This window comes from Leuresthes tenuis, unplaced genomic scaffold, assembly GCF_036924035.1.
Source record: "Leuresthes tenuis unplaced genomic scaffold, fLeuTen1.0.hap1 SCAF_21, whole genome shotgun sequence".
NCBI classification, from domain to species: Eukaryota; Metazoa; Chordata; class Actinopteri; order Atheriniformes; family Atherinopsidae; genus Leuresthes; species Leuresthes tenuis.
In genome coordinates this window covers 29,589,267-29,606,611 of record NW_027325375.1, presented here as the reverse complement: position 1 = coordinate 29,606,611, position 17,345 = coordinate 29,589,267, and the positions used below count along the sequence as shown (strand labels likewise).

Here is a 17,345-nt window from a genome sequence, read left to right as displayed (position 1 = left end):
ACATAACATTACATAGTTTACAAGTCGTCCTCGGGCATAGCTAGCCTGCCTCTGCTTCACAGCCTCTGTAAGTTGCCCTTTTGGATTTTGATACCGGCATGCTTGGTAAATATAGGAGCTACCTCGACTGGTTGAGGAAGCCAGAGAGCCAAGAGCCTTTCATAGCTCTCTGCACAGCTGAGGGGCTATAATGAGGCGTTCAAAAGCCCCAGCAGCAACCCTGATGATGCACGCTGAGCTGGATGAGGGTGTGCATGAGAAACATGACAGGCACTCATAGATGAGAGCGAGCAATGATCGGCGGGGCTGCTCCACCCTCAGGGATCACATTTCCTCACACAAGCAACCTGACCTTGCTGCTTGCAAACAGAAAACTCTGGAAAGTGTTTGTGTGCTGATGTTGACACAAGCTTTTCATTTCTATACATCACACTCTTTGTGCCACATTCGTGCAACACCCGATAATCACAGTGACAATGTGGCAGGTGACCCCTGCAGGGAGGTTTTCTTCACCTCTTCCCCACCCTTCAGAGGCTACTGCCCACATATCTTCTTCACATAAACACCTCAGCTGTAACGGCTTAAATGCAGCTTCTGTCTCAACTGTTTCAGTGAACAGAGGAAAAGGAGGGAGTATGAGGCAGTAGTGTTTAATGTGGCCCACACTATTACAAGGCAGCTTTTTAAAGATTCATACATAAGAAATGAGTAAAACAATAATGCACACCGGCGCCTGAAAGTTGGAACATCCTGTATCCTACCAAAAGTCCCTCTTGGAGAGCAACCTGAAGTCTTCTTCTGGCCAAGAAAAACAAAGTAAGTAGAAACAAAGTAACTAACAAAACTTGGTTTATTTAACAAAACAGAGTAAGGAATGCAAGTTACTCATAGACAACATGCCATGGATCCGACACTCTGCTCTGCACACAAGTTAAACCCAGGAATAGTTTTAGTAATGCCTCCTTTAGCCAAAAAGGCAAAGGCAAACGCAGGTGCGTTATAAAATATACGGAACATTCGGAGACCTTAACATCTGTACAAGCGTGTGTCTAGACAAACTGAATCAATGCAGAGAAAAGATGCTGCTGCGGGCTGAGCCTCCATTAGTCTTAATGGAGCCCGGAACCTGAGATAGCAGCTCTAAACCAATTTGCAGGCTGTAATGCTGGAGCGGCACACCGACCCAACGGCACATGCCGAAGATTACACAGCAGCAGGCTGTTGTGCACACAGCAAACAAAGCACTTTTAAAAGTGAATGTCATGATGAGCGCTTTACTTATGAATGAACTGAGCCATAAACTGAAAAAATAAGAAACTAAAAACCTAATTTTCCTTGAGGGACACATGTTCTCAGGTGTCTGAGAGAACTGCTCCGAGCTTTCTCAAAGCCCTACGTCTCTTCATGTGATCCTGGACTCTCACAGAGCTCTGATCTGTGTCGTTTGCTCTTCTCTTTCATAAAGACGGTCCCTTATGACTCCTGCTGTGTGCTTCTGATCGCTGTAACACCGCAGAGTTAATGCGTAAACATACAATTATACCTGTAATGTATCAAATGTATGAATAATCAGAGTGAATCTGATGTTTAGAATACTGCATCTAATATAACTGAGCATTTAGCCTTGGTGTTTGGGGCTACAATAGGTGACAGAGTCTAAACATCAGGCAGGTTCAGCTGAATGTTGAAATGAGTTAGAATCCCATAGAGTTCCCCTGATAGCCACACTGCAACATTCAAGCTGCACGTGTGCACCACCTAGTGTGGAGTCCTTCACTGATTCAATGAGCTCATGAAGATGCAGGAAAGACCTATTTAAATACATTAATATCTGCAGTCTACATTCAGAGAGAGAAATAATATAAGTGCAGCGATTTTGCACCATTTTAATGGTGAGTTTTAACTTAAAACTCAGTATCTGAGCTCCTTTATCCTCCAACACAGCCTGAATCCTCTTAGACAAGCTTTCTGTCATTTCTTTAAGGAGTCTTCAGGAATAGTTCTCCAGGCTTCTTGAAGGACATCCCAAAGCTCTTCTTTGGATGTGGGCTGCCTTTTGTTCCGTTCTCTGTCAGATGATCCCACACTGCTTCAATAATGTTGAGGTCCGGGCTCTGGGGAGGATTCATCCCTCCATAAGACCTGTTGCCACTGATTTTCAGTCCACTTCTTGTGTCATTTGGCACAGCTCAGCCTTTTCTCCCTGTTTCCCTTCCTTAAGAACGGCTTCTTGACAGCCACCCTTCCATGGAGACCATTTCTGATGAGGCTTGGGCCAACAGTAGATGGATCAGCTGAAGGTCCAGATGCATCTCTCAGGTCCTGTCAGGTCACAGCTGGATTTTTTCCTCTTTCTTAAGGACATCACTTTCAGATCCTGTTCATCTGCTGTAGATAGTTTTTTAGGCCTGACACTTCTTCTTTTGTCCTCCACTTGTCCAGTTTCCTCAAATGTTTTAAGGACACACTGCACACCATGCTGAGATATGCCAAGTTTTCAGCTAACAGCTCTTTGGGAATCAGTTTGTTGCTGCAGAAATAACGTTTAATATCTGTCAAACTATATTATCTTTAATATTTCTTGTGAAATTCCAGCCTCTTGCCTGAGTTGGTTTATAGAAAATGGACAGAAGGACAATTATCTTCAGTCGTTTCTTTTTAACATTTAATGTACCATGAATATAATAGTGAGACATTTTTACAACACAAACTAAGAGATTCATTCATTCACATTTTTTATACATTATATCAAGTAAATAGTCCACAACATCACGGTCACACTTAAAGAGGTAAGAGGTGGAAGAATGCCTTTAACCCCCAATGAATACACAGTACTCTGTCCCTTTATCCATTTGCATGTTCCCCTTTTTGATGAAAAATCAGCATTGAGCAGTATCACCCCTGGGGGACCAGAAGCATCCATTTCCACTCTTTGTTGCAGCTAGAAGTTGAGTGCAGGAGCAGCACATGATTGGGGCCCACTGAGTTTACGCTGGGATGTTTGCAGAGCAAAACATATTGGTTGCTGCGATTCCAGCAGCGTGATTTTAATGGGAGAAGTTGTCAGAAATTAACTCAATAAAATACCAATTTGTGAGGGGTGTGGAATGTTCAAAGGGATGTAAACACATACAGGAGTTCACATGACGGAGGCACACATTCAGAACATGGGCCAATTAATCTGCACGATGTCGCACTGCACTGGGTTTGGATCAGAGACGTGAGCCAGGACGCTCACTCCTCCAGGGTCCGGAAGGAGTTCTGCATGTCCTCCAGCAGCTGGGCGAAGTCTGCTTTAATCTTAGCTTCGCCATCTTTAACAGGGTCCTGAGGAATGCATCGAACATGACCGTTAATCTCATTGAGGAGCGATAAGACAGAAGCAGCAAAAAACAGACGTTCCCCCCCAACAACACATGAGGAATGGCGTACCTTGAACTTCATGGAGCTGATCTTGTACAGGATCTCGCCCATGTGTTCCCGGATCATGGCCCAGGTGATCTTATTGTCGCTCTGAGCCGTGGACTCCACGGCGTGTCGAGCCATGTCGTAGAACGCTATCATGTTTGAGAGGATGCCAACAGTTTTGTAGAAGGGGCAGAACCTGTGCGCAGGGACAAAAGAACGTGTGAAACTCCGTGTTTGTGTAACTGTCACATGAGGGAAAACATTCACAGACATGCCACAGCGCATCCAAACACTTTGTTTTCACAGAAATCATCTAAAAACACATCAACTCCAGAGATGTGCGGCTCCTCTGAACCTTTAATTGATCCAACAGGTGAGAAGCAGAGTGGCAGAAGCAGAGGAAACATGTCTACAGCGAGCGGTCACCTGTCATAGGGGGTGTAACCGTTCTGCTGCAGGAAGTCATCTTTAATGAGCTTAGCAATTTCCAGAGTGATTTTATCCGTCTCAGCGAGGGAAGCCTGTGAAAAAGAAAAAAGATGCTGGCATTATAATGTTCATAAAGTATTTAAACACTGAGATTATATTTACAATCTCATGTTTGCCGGTTCCAGTCTGAGCCACAGATCCATTTATTGTGGCACTGGACAGGTCTTTAAATAGTTCTGTAGTTAAGTTAAACCATTTTAGATTTACTCCCAACTCACCTTGCCTACAAGTTGCACAATTTCAGCCAAGTCCTCCTCCTCCTGGAGAATCTCCTTGGCTTTGGTACGCAGAGGGACAAACTCAGGGAAATGCTTGTCGTAATGTTCATCCAGAGCTCGTGTGTACTTGCTGTAGCTGATTAGCCAGTTCACAGAAGGGAAGTGCTTTCTTTGAGCCAGCTTCTTGTCCAATCCCCAGAACACCTACCAAGAGGGAAAAAAAAAGGGTTCACACACACACACTCAGATTGCTGCAGACAGAGGAAGTATCACGGCCTCCTGCTTACCTGAACAATTCCCAATGTGGCTGATGTGACAGGATCTGAGAAGTCACCACCAGGGGGCGACACACTGGTAGGAATTTATCACATCAAAGCAGAAGTTAGCTTGATAATCCATGAATTACATGTCTAGGTTTGACGGTTGGCTGACAACCTTTCATAAGCTTCACAGGCAAAGTCAAGCCTTAGATGTTGATGACAAACAAGTCATTTCCTCACAGAACCTCCTCTACCAAGAGGAGTTTTGCAAGTGAAGCAGTCCTGAGAACTTATTCAGAGTCAACTCACGCTCCGACGATGCTGACGCTGCCTTCTCTCTCCGGGTTCCCCAGGCACTTCACGCGTCCAGCGCGCTCATAGAAGGAGGCCAGTCTGGCGCCCAGGTAAGCAGGATATCCGCTGTCTGCAGGCGACGACATTCATGTCTGATCAGGATATCTACTCCACTGTGTTACTGCGTCTTTATGCAGTACATTCGTATAAATGAGCCGCATGAAGCCAGCGAACTCACCAGCAGGCATTTCAGCCAGTCTTCCAGAGATTTCTCTCAGAGCTTCGGCCCATCGAGATGTGGAGTCGGCCATCATGCTCACGTTGTAGCCCATATCTCTGAAGTACTCAGACAGCGTGATCCCTGCAGGGACATAGTAATAATAACAGGGTCTTTAAAGCTGCCCCACTACTTTTAACTTAATGTGTAAGACAAATCAATCTGGCGGCAGTTCAAATGTCCGGTTTGACTGCTCTCTGAGGTGAAAGGCTGGTACCTGTGTAAATGGAAGCCTCTCTGGCAGCCACGGGCATGTTGGAAGTATTAGCAACCAGGGCTGTTCTCTTCATGATGCTCTCAGTTTTACCATCGACTTCCATAGTAAGCTGTTGGGTAAGAGCAGAATGAGCCTGTACTGAGAGGGTTTCAGAAGCTAACGGCAACTGTTCAACATCGATTAGCTTAGTTTGACCATTCTGAAGTAGAACCTCACATCATCAAAACATTGTGACGAGTATAAACATCATGCTTACAGGACAAAAATCACACGTTTCAAACATCCTTACGACATGTCAAACGACTACGTCTGCGGGGAGCTCCACGCTGGACTTTGGCCAGCAAAGTATTGGGTTTTAGCTCCAGAGGATGCAACAGTAGCTGCTGTTAACAAGGCAGCCAGAAAAGCCCATCGAAAATCATTAAGAGCTTCTCAGACTTTGATTCTTTTGGCTCCAACCTGCTGCGACTTCTCACAGACTTTACAGATATCTGCAGAGTCCTCCAGCCAGTTTGAAACTGGGAGCCAGCGGTGGCTGCCTCCAGGACGACGGAGCAATGCTACGCAGTGTTTTCCATCTTTTGTGCCTCTTAAATATTATTTTGAATGAAACAATCTGCGTTACACATTCAATTAAGCTCCTGACACGTTAAAGCAGCTTGGAATAATAAGCTTAAAGGGTTTCAGCAGAGATGTAGTCACAGATAAGACACAGCCACCAACCTCGGGGAAATCACGCAACACTTCAGACATTTCATTCCCACGCTCTCCACAGCCGACGTAGATGATGACGTCACTGTTGGAGTACTTAGACAGCGACTGCGAAATCACAGTCTTTCCACACCCAAAGGCTCCTGGTATAGCAGTGGTGCCACCCTGCACACATCTGTACAGCAGAGAGGTCCCACAGTTTAAAACACAGGTCAAAGCAGTGACCCCCCCACAGAGAAGCAGAAACCAGACTAAGACTTAATCTCTCATAATGCCACATCCTGCATTTACAACTTTAGACCAGCTGTGAGTGCAAAACTCACGGGAAAAGTGCGTCGAGAACTCTCTGACCAGTCAGCAGAGGATGATTGGCCGGTAGTTTCTCTGTTACCGGGCGGACTTGTCGCACTGGCCACACCTGCATCATGCTGAACTTCTCCTTCACGCCTTCAAATTCAAGCTCCAGAACAACATCCTGAAAGCAGAAAGATTGGAAGTCCATCAAAAGGCTTTACCGTAAAGGTAAGTTTAGCTTTAAGAGCAGCACTCACAGAAATGTTGTAGTTCCCGGGTGGAGCCAGGTAGGTGACGGTGCCTCTGTTGCGGGGTGGAAGCATCAGCTTGTGCTTGATTAAGGAGTTTTCAAACACCAGGCCATAAATATCTCCACCTGTTATGTGACTGCCAGCCTGGAAAGAGAAAGCTGGTGAGCACAGTTGATGAGTGGACATTAAAACGTAGAAAAAAACTCTTCCTACCCGAAGGCTCTGCCCAGGAGAAAACTCCCATTTGAGGTCTCTGTTCAGGGCGCCGATGTTCACTCCTCTGGGGATGTAGATACTTTGAGTGATGTCATTAATGTCTTTCAGTGGACGCTGGATGCCGTCAAAAATGGAGCCCATGATGCCGGGTCCCAGCTCTACAGAGAGAGGTTTTCCCGTCCGAAGGACAGGGTCGCCCACGGATACGCCAGCTGTAGCATAAAGTTCAGGGAAACCAAGCAAACCACACCAGCTGCTACAGGCAAAGCGGCCTGAAAACACACGTTTACTGGTTCAAGCACAAAGAAAGGATACACGTCTCCTCATAGACCTGGATAGTTGCCATGTCCCCCTCCAAACGGATGATTTCTCCCACCAGCTCACTGTGGCCGACACGAACCAGCTCATACATGGCAGCTCCGGCCATAGCAGTAGCTGTCACCACTGTTAAATAAACAGATTTAGCTAAATAAAGAGCTAAAGACAAAAATGTGTGCCATTAAAACAATCTAAGGAGGAACTTAGGAGTTCAAAAGCCATGCAAACATGACATGATGATAAGATGACAATAAGGAGTAGTTTTATCTGTCATACAGCCTTTAATATGCTGTATAATATGTGTGTAATGCTGCTAATAAACAAGATACTGGATGATGTCATCGGGTGTAAAAGGACCAGCACGTGGCTTTTCCACTCAAACACTGTATTTATAACAGAATAACACGCTAAATACAACTATACAATGTAAAGAGAGGGCTGACAAACCAGACCTGGTCCTGAAACTCCATGAACGTATCCAAACCGACTTTCTCGCTCCTCATCCTGGATTTTAGGAAGTTTTGAGGTGTCCATCTTTTTAATTTCTGTCCTGCAAAACCAAAGGAGATCAAGTGCAGACACAGTTGCTTTGGGGTCATTACAAGTGAACACACTGAGCAAACAAACTGAGTGGAGCTCATTAACATTATTGATAGGCAGGCTAGAGTTACAGTGAGCAGTATCTGTGGACTTTTCTTCATTTTCCTGATGACTCTCTATGATTTAGTGGCAGCTTTGACACGCCAAACATTATGTGCTGGTGAAACCAGACTCTTCTGGTTTCCCTGCGAAAATGAATGGCCAAGTCTTAGAGTTTTAGATGACAAGCTAATCCGGCTACAGCTACTTGCACACATTGCTCCTTCCTGCAACAACTCGAGCTCAAAGTAAACGAGTGTGGCTCCGTGCTGAGGAAAAGATGCACAGATGGCGGCATTATGTTTGTCACCACAGAAGTAACGCTGGGAGCAAAGCTGATTTGTGCGTGTGCGCGTTAAGTCAGGTGACAAGCTAGCAAAGACTAGCAATCTCCATTTACTACCTACAAGCAAAGCCAAACACAACGATTTGTCTCGACACGTTTTGTCAGCGAGTGGAGACGAGATTGTTCCAAACTTCTGACCAAAAAGCGCTAATATCAACGTGTTACCTGATACTGAAATGCAGTTGTCCCGGTTTGTGTCTACCGTAGCAGGCAGAGGAGGAGCTTCACTGTCCTAATCACCTGCCGAGCACCGGACAGTCACGGGAAGAAAACACCTCCATTGTGGCTCTGGAGGCTTCCTCCGCTGTGACGCGCCTGGGTTCTTCCAGGATCCAAGATGGCGTCTGACGCGCATCAGTTTCCTGGTCGATGCAGTTTCTTTGGTCTGTCCGCCTCCACGAGGCGCATTACTGACCTCTGCTGGTGGTAAATCAGGGGTGCACGTTGATGAACTCGTTATTTAACGTTAAACCAAGGTGCTTTAATTAGACTTTATCTATATTTGCCAGGAATGGTTGGTATAATTGGGCTAACAGGGCTCAGCCCTCCCTACATTGTTCAATAAAAATGAGAATATAATATATAAATAATTCAATAAAAACTTTTTGATCAGAGGCGGAGCAAAATCTGAACTGAAACCCATGAAATCGGTGAAAACGGGCTAATTATCTACAGCCCAAGCGAAGTAACTCGGTTCCACTTGACTTTTCTTCAACATTTGAGTGACAGGTTGCAAGTCCCGCCCCCTCCATTCATGGCTCATTTGGGGCTAAATCTGTACAGCCCAAAGCCAGCAGATTTGGGCCAATCACAATCACAGACGACTCTACTGCGTGTTGCAGGCATCTGCGTTAACGAAGTGGATTATTTCATTTCGAATCCGTTTTCTTCAATGTCCTTAGGTGAAAAAAGTAAGGGCACATCATCTAAAGGATATCCAAATTACACAGAAAGAATAGCGCCAGAATCGTAGCTTTTGTGTAACTTGGTTTGAGAGAAAGGACTGGCTAACGGCTAACGTTAGAAAGGCTAACGGCTAACGGCCTCTTGAAGCTTCTCTTCAAATAAGGTAGACCACCATTTGTGTCACACATTTTGTGGAGTATTTCTTTTAAGGCTCTCTTAACGTCTTTCTGGAGTGTTTTTCTGGAGTTACTATTTTAGTTTTGTGCTGATGTTTGGATCATTGTGTTCCAAAGCTAATTGCAATAGGCTATAAGTCTGGGTTGACCTTTTTTAAAACCTTTTATGGTGTGAAAGTATTTGTATTTCCAGAGAGATGGTAGATGGTATATTTTCCATCAGTGCATTCTTCTAAATAGTTTTTTGGTGGTTTGTTGAAAAGGCCCGTGCTTGTGATAGTTTAAACTTATATTCTAACAGGACACCTTTTCTGTTTAAATACAACTACTTGGCTTTTATAATACATTAGCCCCCCCATTCAATGTCACCACAAGATATTTGCACTTGCTGTTAACGAATTTCTCTACAAACCCAGATTGTGTCCATGAAGTAGACACGATACATGAAATATAGAGCAATATATAAGTCAAAATAAAGTGGTTTTTAAGTGGGATTATAGGACACACAACTCTCAATGTGACACTAATAATATATAATAAAAAGTACGCCTCAGTTAGAAAATAACTAACTCAAATATTCACCTGCTGTCATGTGCATGGAGAGAAAAGTTTCTGCACTGAAGTTACAATTTGGTCCACATTACAAAATGAGTTTTTTCTGAATTCTGTATCCAGGAAAACTCAAGTTAAAGAGGGAAGATAAACGAGATGTCAAGGACAGGAAGATTTGAAAAAGTTTAATCTGTCAGCGTTTTCAAAGACATATCACAACACACAATATGACAGATGAACAAACTCTATTTAGAACTGTTAAGATGTAATATCCCTACTTCACATACAGCGAGACAGTAAAATGACCACAACTTGAGGTAGCAATTAAAAAATGTCTAATTAACATAATGCAGGGTTTTAAATACACGTCATTCTCCAACATGCTGCCTTATGATAGAATATAATACTTTATTCATCCCAAACTGGGAAATTAATTTACAGTAGCAGCATTTACACCCGAGTGAAATAGACATAAAAGCGCTAATGCTGCCCTTAAAAAGCTTTTAACTCGACAAACACTGACTTGTCATAGTAGGAAATGCACAGGAGTTGGCAGTAACATTAACGACGGCTCAGGTCTGCTCCAGTGTTTCATTCAGCCGTGACTGTGACGGGGAGCCAGTGTTCGCAACATAAAGACCCTGAAACTGAAGAAGCTGCATGGAGTTCAGCCAATCAGGGCATCAATTATTCATGCCAGTGTTTTTCCAACAGCAACTTGTCAGAATATCCTGTGAAAAAGGCTCAATGCTTGGATTAGAGTTGGCTGAGGTCTTTTCAAGGTGTCAGTTTATCTGAAGAGGATACTTTATCAGATCGATTAAATCCCAGTGAAAGTTAAAAATATATCAAATAATGGCTCTTTTAAACCATGGTAACCAAACACTTATTTAGCCTAGAAGATGTTCTCATCGGGTTAAGAAAAAAATGTGCAAACTGTGCAGTTGAAGCATTAACACATTAAATATTAATGTGGCAGAGCAGAATAACTAATATTAGGCGCAGTGATCAGTATAAAGACTACGCTAGATGGAGCCAAACAGCACGCTTCACACATCTGTTTTATGTGTTTTGAAGATTTCCTAAAGCACACCTTTCAGCCAGGTGTGAATCTGATGTTTGGTTACTCTGACCACTCATTCTCCTCAAGCTCAGAGTCATCCTCAGAGTCGGTGTATTCGACTGCAATGCGTCGGGAAAGGATGGTGGCCACGTCATTCCCCACAGGCTCCCGTTTGTTCTGCTGTTCCTGCTGCTCTTGAACTTTTTTCAGCTGGATGCCTAATGAAGATGAAAACATTTTAAATGAGGTTGTACTACTGGCTCAGTTAGAGCAACGAACACTTTCAAAGGAGCACATCTGCCGATTGGATGAAAGAGCCAAACAAATCCTGTCCAGCCGTGCAGATGCCCCGACTCACCCATGCGAATAGCAGACAGCAGGTCACTTCTCGCGTCTCCCACAGGTTTAGTTTCTGTTCTGCTGCTGTTACTGTGTCCCGGCAAGTGTGAGGGTCCAGCTGGGGGAGGGAGGGGAGGAGGTGGGGGACCTGGGGGAGGAGGGACCATGCAGGGCCCCGGAGGAGGTACAGGTGGGAGTGGGTAGCCTGGGCCTACATGTAAAACTCCATTATGTGGTGCTGGTGGTAATGCACCCAGAGGAAAACCAAAGGCTGTCTGGGCTGATGGGATGGGAGGGCCTGGGGGAGGAGGTGGAGGAATCGAGCTGTGGCGGTAAAAAGAATGAGAATTATGTAGCAAACGCTAGAAAATGAGAACATATTTCAATCTCTCTCTGATTATGGAAGCAACAAATGCGCATACTTGTAATCTGTGGGTGGAAGAACTGAACCGTTTATCTGGTCTGCAGCACCAGGCTCCGCTGTGGCGTACGTTACTCGCTTGTAGTTGACATCGATGCTGTGGTATTCATGCTCCACAGGTGGTAAAGGAGCATTCCCAGGGACATAATCATAGGACTTAGCATAATGACATGCAGCCTGGGCAGGTACTGGAGGAACCGGGTAGTCCAACAGGTCAGGCCTGGATAAACAATGAAAATAAACCAGGAACTTTACTCAACAAGGATAAAAATGTGGGCAAAACGTGTACAAGGCCTTGGAATATATTATTGAAAGATGAATCGCTGTCCATTTGTTAAATTCTGACCAATTATCCGGGCCCTGCCAATGAAGAACCTCCCCCCAGCATCACCACCATCCTTCACTCTGGATGATCTTCTCAAAGTTTGGCCAAGCAGCCTTTTTCTTTTTATCTTCCTTCTCCAATTTGGACTAAATTCACACTATGTTCATTATGCAAAGTAAAATAATTAAATTACAGGATGAAATGCAACAACTTGAGGAACTGCAAAGCAGAAGCAAACTAAAGTAAACTCACCTGAGTACATTTCACCCTCAGCAACATAATCGCTGCTGATTCTAAACTTTCTGCATCTGTACTTTTTGTGAAAAGAACAATGAAGCACTAACCTGCCATCCGGAGAGAGGGATCCCTCTGACGACGCCCCCCGCCGGAGAGTCTGCGGGTGGTGGTGATCTGGGCGGAGCTCTTTATCGAAGGCCATTATTTTCCACTCTTGCTTGCGGTTTCGAGCCTTTCTCACCTTCTTAACTTCGCGCTGAAGCGTGCTGCTGTCCACACATCGCTTCTGTTCCTGTGGAGGATGGAAGGAAAGGCAGCGGATGATCAAGCACTCCACGAGTAAATGCATTAGCCTGAAAGAAATAAGCGAATTGTGCCCTCACTCTTTGCCTTCGCCTTTCTTTCCTCTTCTCTTCAGTATCCTGAAGCATCTTCTCTTTCCACAAGTAAAAAAAGTACGAGGGGTCCGAGTAGAATTTCATTGCATCAATTGAATCCTCTCTGCATTCGTGAGAACATTTAGGAACATGATTATTAAGTGAACATTAAAATGACTGGATGCTTGACTTAAAAACCTCGCAGCACCTGTAAGAAGTGAGGGTGCTGAGAGGCGGAGGCCCGTCAGAGGTGTTGTACATGTCAGCCACAGAGTTGGGAATGCTGCCTTTGGACAGCACCTGCTGGTCCTGAACAACAGAGCTTCTGAACGCCTTCCTCATGTTTATGTCCTGCAGAGAGGCTGTGAAACAGGAATACAGGGGATTCATTTAAAGCACCTGAGAGCAAACGAAAGAGTAGACCATTAAACCACCAGACAGGTGGTCTTCCAGTGAACTGACCCTCCTCCACGTTGGAGTCCAGCTGGGTGACTTTGACTGCCAAGCGGTCGATGCGGTCCTGGAGAGAGTTTGCACGCACATAAAAGGTGTTGGCCTCATTAAAAAGCTCCCCAAAAACATTTTCTGCATGTTTACCTGCAACCAGAAGCAAACGAAGTGAGAAAAACAAATACATTTAAAGCATGCCAAATCTCAAGAGCAAGAAAAGAAGGGGAGAGTGTAGCTTTAAACAGCAAAAGGTGAAGTTTGTACCTCCAGTTCTGATGTGAGCTATTTGGTGCATTTCCAGATTATTGCTCTGGGTTTTGCTCTTGCATTAAGTGCTCGCTCCACACAACGTTACGACGGCTCAGATCCACTTAATGTAAAAGCTATCATTAGGCTGCCCGTGCCCACCTACTCTTCATCTCATCTGCCTGTGGTACAAAGCTCTAAGCCCCTGTTACTTCAGCAAATCCAGAGATGCTCACATGCACTGCTCACATACACAGGCACTCATCAGAAAATCCATGGGCCAGATGTCCAGGAAAAGATTTCTCTACATTTTTCTCTCTCTGTTTGTTGCATTTCAGAGCTGCACCGTCACAACAAAAACTCAAAGGTGTGCCATCACCAAATAAACCATCAGAACACTTTGTCCAACCATGAAGTGACACTGTAGTCATCACCTTTAGAGGATTAAGAAATCATAAGCATTCCCAGAACCAAGAGGACACACCTTTAAGTCCAAAATCACTACAGATTCACTACATAGAGGACTATGAAACAGAGATGAAAGTCAGAATATATATGACTCAAACCTTTTTGTGGTCAGTTATTTGGGGGGAAAATGTTGAGATACACTCGATAAATTCCAAAGATGAACACCGGTACTGACCTGTTGTGTTAAACTGTGCAACAGCAGTGACTTTAGTGAATGAATGCCGTGGTTAAATAATGAAATGTCCGAAGATGCAGTGAGTTCTGTGGTGTGTTTGTCCGGTTTGACCAGAGATATTAATTGCAGAACCCACAGTGACAGGGTTGAGGTTTTGAATGTGCTGGTCAGCTGGAGCCTTTCTTTGTGGAGTTCTGCCTAAGTTTGTGTGGGTTTCCATCAGGAGCTCTTGTTCCATCCCAAAGTCCAAAGGTACGAATGTTAGTTTAGTTTGTTATTTCAAATCAGCCACTGGTGCAAGTGTGCATGATTGTATATTTTTTGGATGAGATCCAGCTCATCCAAAGCAGGTGTAGAATAATGGGTGCTATACTGCTTCTTAGACTTAGGCCAGAAACCGTCATGTTCCTGTGACCTACAATGAAAGCTGAACTTGTTTTATTGTAAGTTTGTGTGATTTTCTATTAACTGTATATTGTCCAAACGATTTAAAGTATTTTCCAAACATGTTCCCCCCCGACACTGATCTCAGGTTAAAGAGGCATCTGAACATTTCACTTGAGCAACTGTGATCTTACTCAGACTGCTGAGCTGACGAATGATGGCGGCCAGCGTGTTGTTGGTTACACATTCCAGCTCACTGCCGATCCCATCGGGCACGGCACTGTGGCACAAGTGCCGAGGCTCAATGTTTCTCTTGACCAGAGGCATGACCCCTTCTCACATCTCGTCAGCTGCACTTCTGTGGGCCAGAGGACACAGCTGGCAGCTCACCAGCTGCTGCAACCTGCAGAGAGAGATAATCAGCGGTTTAATCTCCATTAATGAAACTATATATAGCCGTGGCAATCCAACGAAATGCAGAAAGTGCACTTACCTGTGCATTAAGCCTAGATTTAAGGTGTTTAAAAGGACTATTGTATTCATTTTGTGAAGCATTGTGACACACGGTACACATATTGATGATATTTTCAAAGCTAGCAGATAAAAACGAACACTTATGTTATAAAATAATTCATTTATAAAATAACAAATCCATGATTGGCAAAGCCTTTATCTATTTTTGGTTTGGTTATTTTCAACAGAAAGCTGAAACATTGACCAGACAAAACCAGACCGTTAAGGGTTTTGTCCTCCTGTTATTCTGTGTTGTATATTGGACACTTGTGCTAAATTTATCACCTCCTGTCAAAGCGGATTTAACATGCTCTGCAGTATCTGTTTTATTCAGCAAGCATTCTGTCATTTTTAAGCAAATCTGCAATATAATTTGCACATCTTTTTAAAAAAGCTTCAAAAACAGGATTGCATGTGATTACAGAGACCGGTGAGCGTAACATAATAATTGGACTAAACTTACCGATGATCATATTTCTTATTTATTTATTTATTTTGCACGACAGCAATCAATTCAAAATCAATCAATTCCTTAATTAAAGCAGCAAGTATAGAGCAGCGTAACACACAGTGAGGACTAGAGTTTGGAGCTCTCACACCAATATTAAATAAGCATTTTAGCATTTTTAGACAAACGCAGGGGTCTATTCCTCAATTATTAGAAAAGTGATGTATATTGGCAGTCTTTGGCTGACTCCAGCCATGTCTCACAGGCTTTTGTCCTTACAATTCAAGTCAATCCACTCTTCTGCCTTTCAAAGCTTTTCTAAGGGGTGATAAATAGACGATGGCCATAGACGCTCATATTATAGCAGAGTCATCTTACTTCTGCTTTTAGTGTTTCCAGCATCAGCAGAAATATTGTACCTGACTTAGTTTTCTTTTTTTCCAGCATTAAATGCATTAACAGTTTCAGATATGGTGTTTTCCCTTCTGTTTGATTTAGTTTGTCCTTCATTTAAGTAACTTGATTTCAGGACAGCTATGACTGGTTCTATGGTCTTACGGATGTGCCTGACAACAATGAAGCTGAGAAGATGTTTATTTTTTGCAGATGTGGTTTTTGCAAAGCCAGATTTGAGATTGAAATTCAGAATAAATGAATCAACTCAAAACAGCCTCTGCAGAGAGAAGCTGACAACACTTTCTTATTGATTGGAAATACATGAATTAATTTTATTAGTGTGATGAGATTATGTCATTTATAAAGTTTGTTTTTGAACCCCCCCCCCACCGCTAAAACAACAGGGCTCTGAATAATCCAGCAGCGCAGTTATTAAGCGACTCAGTTTGTTTTTCTTGACAAAGTTTGAACATGTCACAGGTAGCCTTGTTACTTTTTCCACTAACTGCACTCAGAGCTACGGTTCTATAACATTATTGCCTACCGGCAGTCCCAGGTGCACGGTTACACTGTCGTGTCCACTCTGGCAGGGAGTTTCCTTTGGATCAGTTCGACGTCTGTCTTCTCCTCACGTCAGCATGCAGGGAAGGAGCAGCCAGAGTCCATTCCAAGCTGTTTCCTCCAAATTAAAGCGACTGTCTGATTGCCTGCCACAGTCCACGGTTGAATAGTGACCGTCATCTATGTAGAGCGCAATTCACTCCGAAAACAAATCCCTGGTCCAAATCACATTCTGAGCCATGAGGGGATTTAGCCAGCAGATTTACTCCTGCGTCCAATCACCGTTGTTAAGGCTGACCTTAACATCCACTGTTTTATTTCAGGGTGCTTTAGGTGATTTTATAAGGGACAGAAATCATTAGCTGCCTTTATGATTTTAATGTTCGAGGGCAACTTTTTCTTATCGTCCAAACTTAAAGTTACGTTGGACCTAAAAATGCTTTAATTTGTCTGATGTGTTTATTGAGCTTTAGTCTTTGGGATCTGTTGAAATAACCAGAAATGTTCATTAGCTCACAAAATTAAAAGATACTTAAAGAAAACAGACCCACAAAATGTCACTTTTGGCTTGTCAAATCACTGTTTTCAGCAATAAAATCTAATATCTTAAAGATAATATTTGCAAAATCTTCTTAGCTCTGAAAATGCACCTTGTGCAGCTTTTGAGCTGCTTCCATGCCAACCAGAATAATTTTTAGTTGATCAGAAATGTGCGAGTTTGTTTGGTGTGTTTGACCTTTTCTCAGTTTTCCCGCTCTTGTTTCAGATAACCTGCCTTGCATAAGAGAGCAGCATTTCAGTTTAACTGGTCTGTTATCATCTCAGTGAGGACGACCTGGATTAATAATGAAATGCGACACTCACAATTTGATCTGAAAGCCCTCCACCAGCACACGTTTTAATGCCGTTCTCTCCTCACAGATGGCACAGCCTGGACAGGGGGAGGTATCAGTGTAACCCAGATATGCCAGATTAAATCTTTTTAAGCAGCATTAAAAAGCAGTAACTCACAGTTATTACATGGGCATTGGTTGTTTAACGGATACAATGTTTAATCCACCTATAACTGTGCAATCTGCATTGGTCATGAGCTGAAAAGTAGCAAATTTAGCATGAATGCCAAATGTTGCAGACTTTGAGATGAAAACAGGAAGTCAAGGTAAAGTTAACTTATAAAATACATCTAAGAACATCAAAAACAACAAAGCAGTAACGTATAAAAACACACTGAACATATCGTACATTTAGTACGGTGCTGAAGTAGTTAAAGCAGTTTCAATACATCTCCCACAAGAGTCCAAACTAGTAAAAATCTAATTGGAGAAGAAAACAATCTAAAGAAAAAACCCAAATTAAAACAGTATTAAACT

The 17,345-nt window shown here is 43.4% G+C and overlaps 2 protein-coding genes across 2 annotated transcripts; both read right to left on the bottom strand.

Moving 5' to 3' along the window:
* Positions 1-2,638: 2,638 nt before the first annotated feature.
* On the bottom strand, positions 2,639-8,223 carry LOC140279640 (V-type proton ATPase catalytic subunit A-like). Its single transcript, XM_072374794.1, has 15 exons — positions 8,104-8,223; positions 7,406-7,503; positions 6,951-7,079; positions 6,633-6,847; positions 6,426-6,563; positions 6,198-6,349; positions 5,887-6,049; positions 5,164-5,272; positions 4,908-5,030; positions 4,685-4,799; positions 4,403-4,466; positions 4,116-4,319; positions 3,835-3,929; positions 3,433-3,604; positions 2,639-3,327 (listed from the first exon to the last, which is right to left on the bottom strand). The coding sequence occupies exons 2-15, from the start codon at positions 7,485-7,487 to the stop codon at positions 3,235-3,237; spliced, it is 1,854 nt and encodes a 617-aa protein (XP_072230895.1). The 5' UTR covers positions 7,488-7,503; positions 8,104-8,223; the 3' UTR covers positions 2,639-3,234.
* Positions 8,224-10,695: 2,472 nt separating this feature from the next.
* On the bottom strand, positions 10,696-14,384 carry wasf3a (WASP family member 3a). Its single transcript, XM_072375017.1, has 8 exons — positions 14,252-14,384; positions 12,797-12,931; positions 12,543-12,696; positions 12,341-12,458; positions 12,065-12,249; positions 11,397-11,615; positions 10,994-11,298; positions 10,696-10,853 (listed from the first exon to the last, which is right to left on the bottom strand). Exons 1-8 carry the CDS (start codon positions 14,382-14,384, stop codon positions 10,696-10,698), a joined length of 1,407 nt encoding a protein of 468 aa, XP_072231118.1.
* Between the last annotated feature and the right edge of the window lie 2,961 nt (positions 14,385-17,345).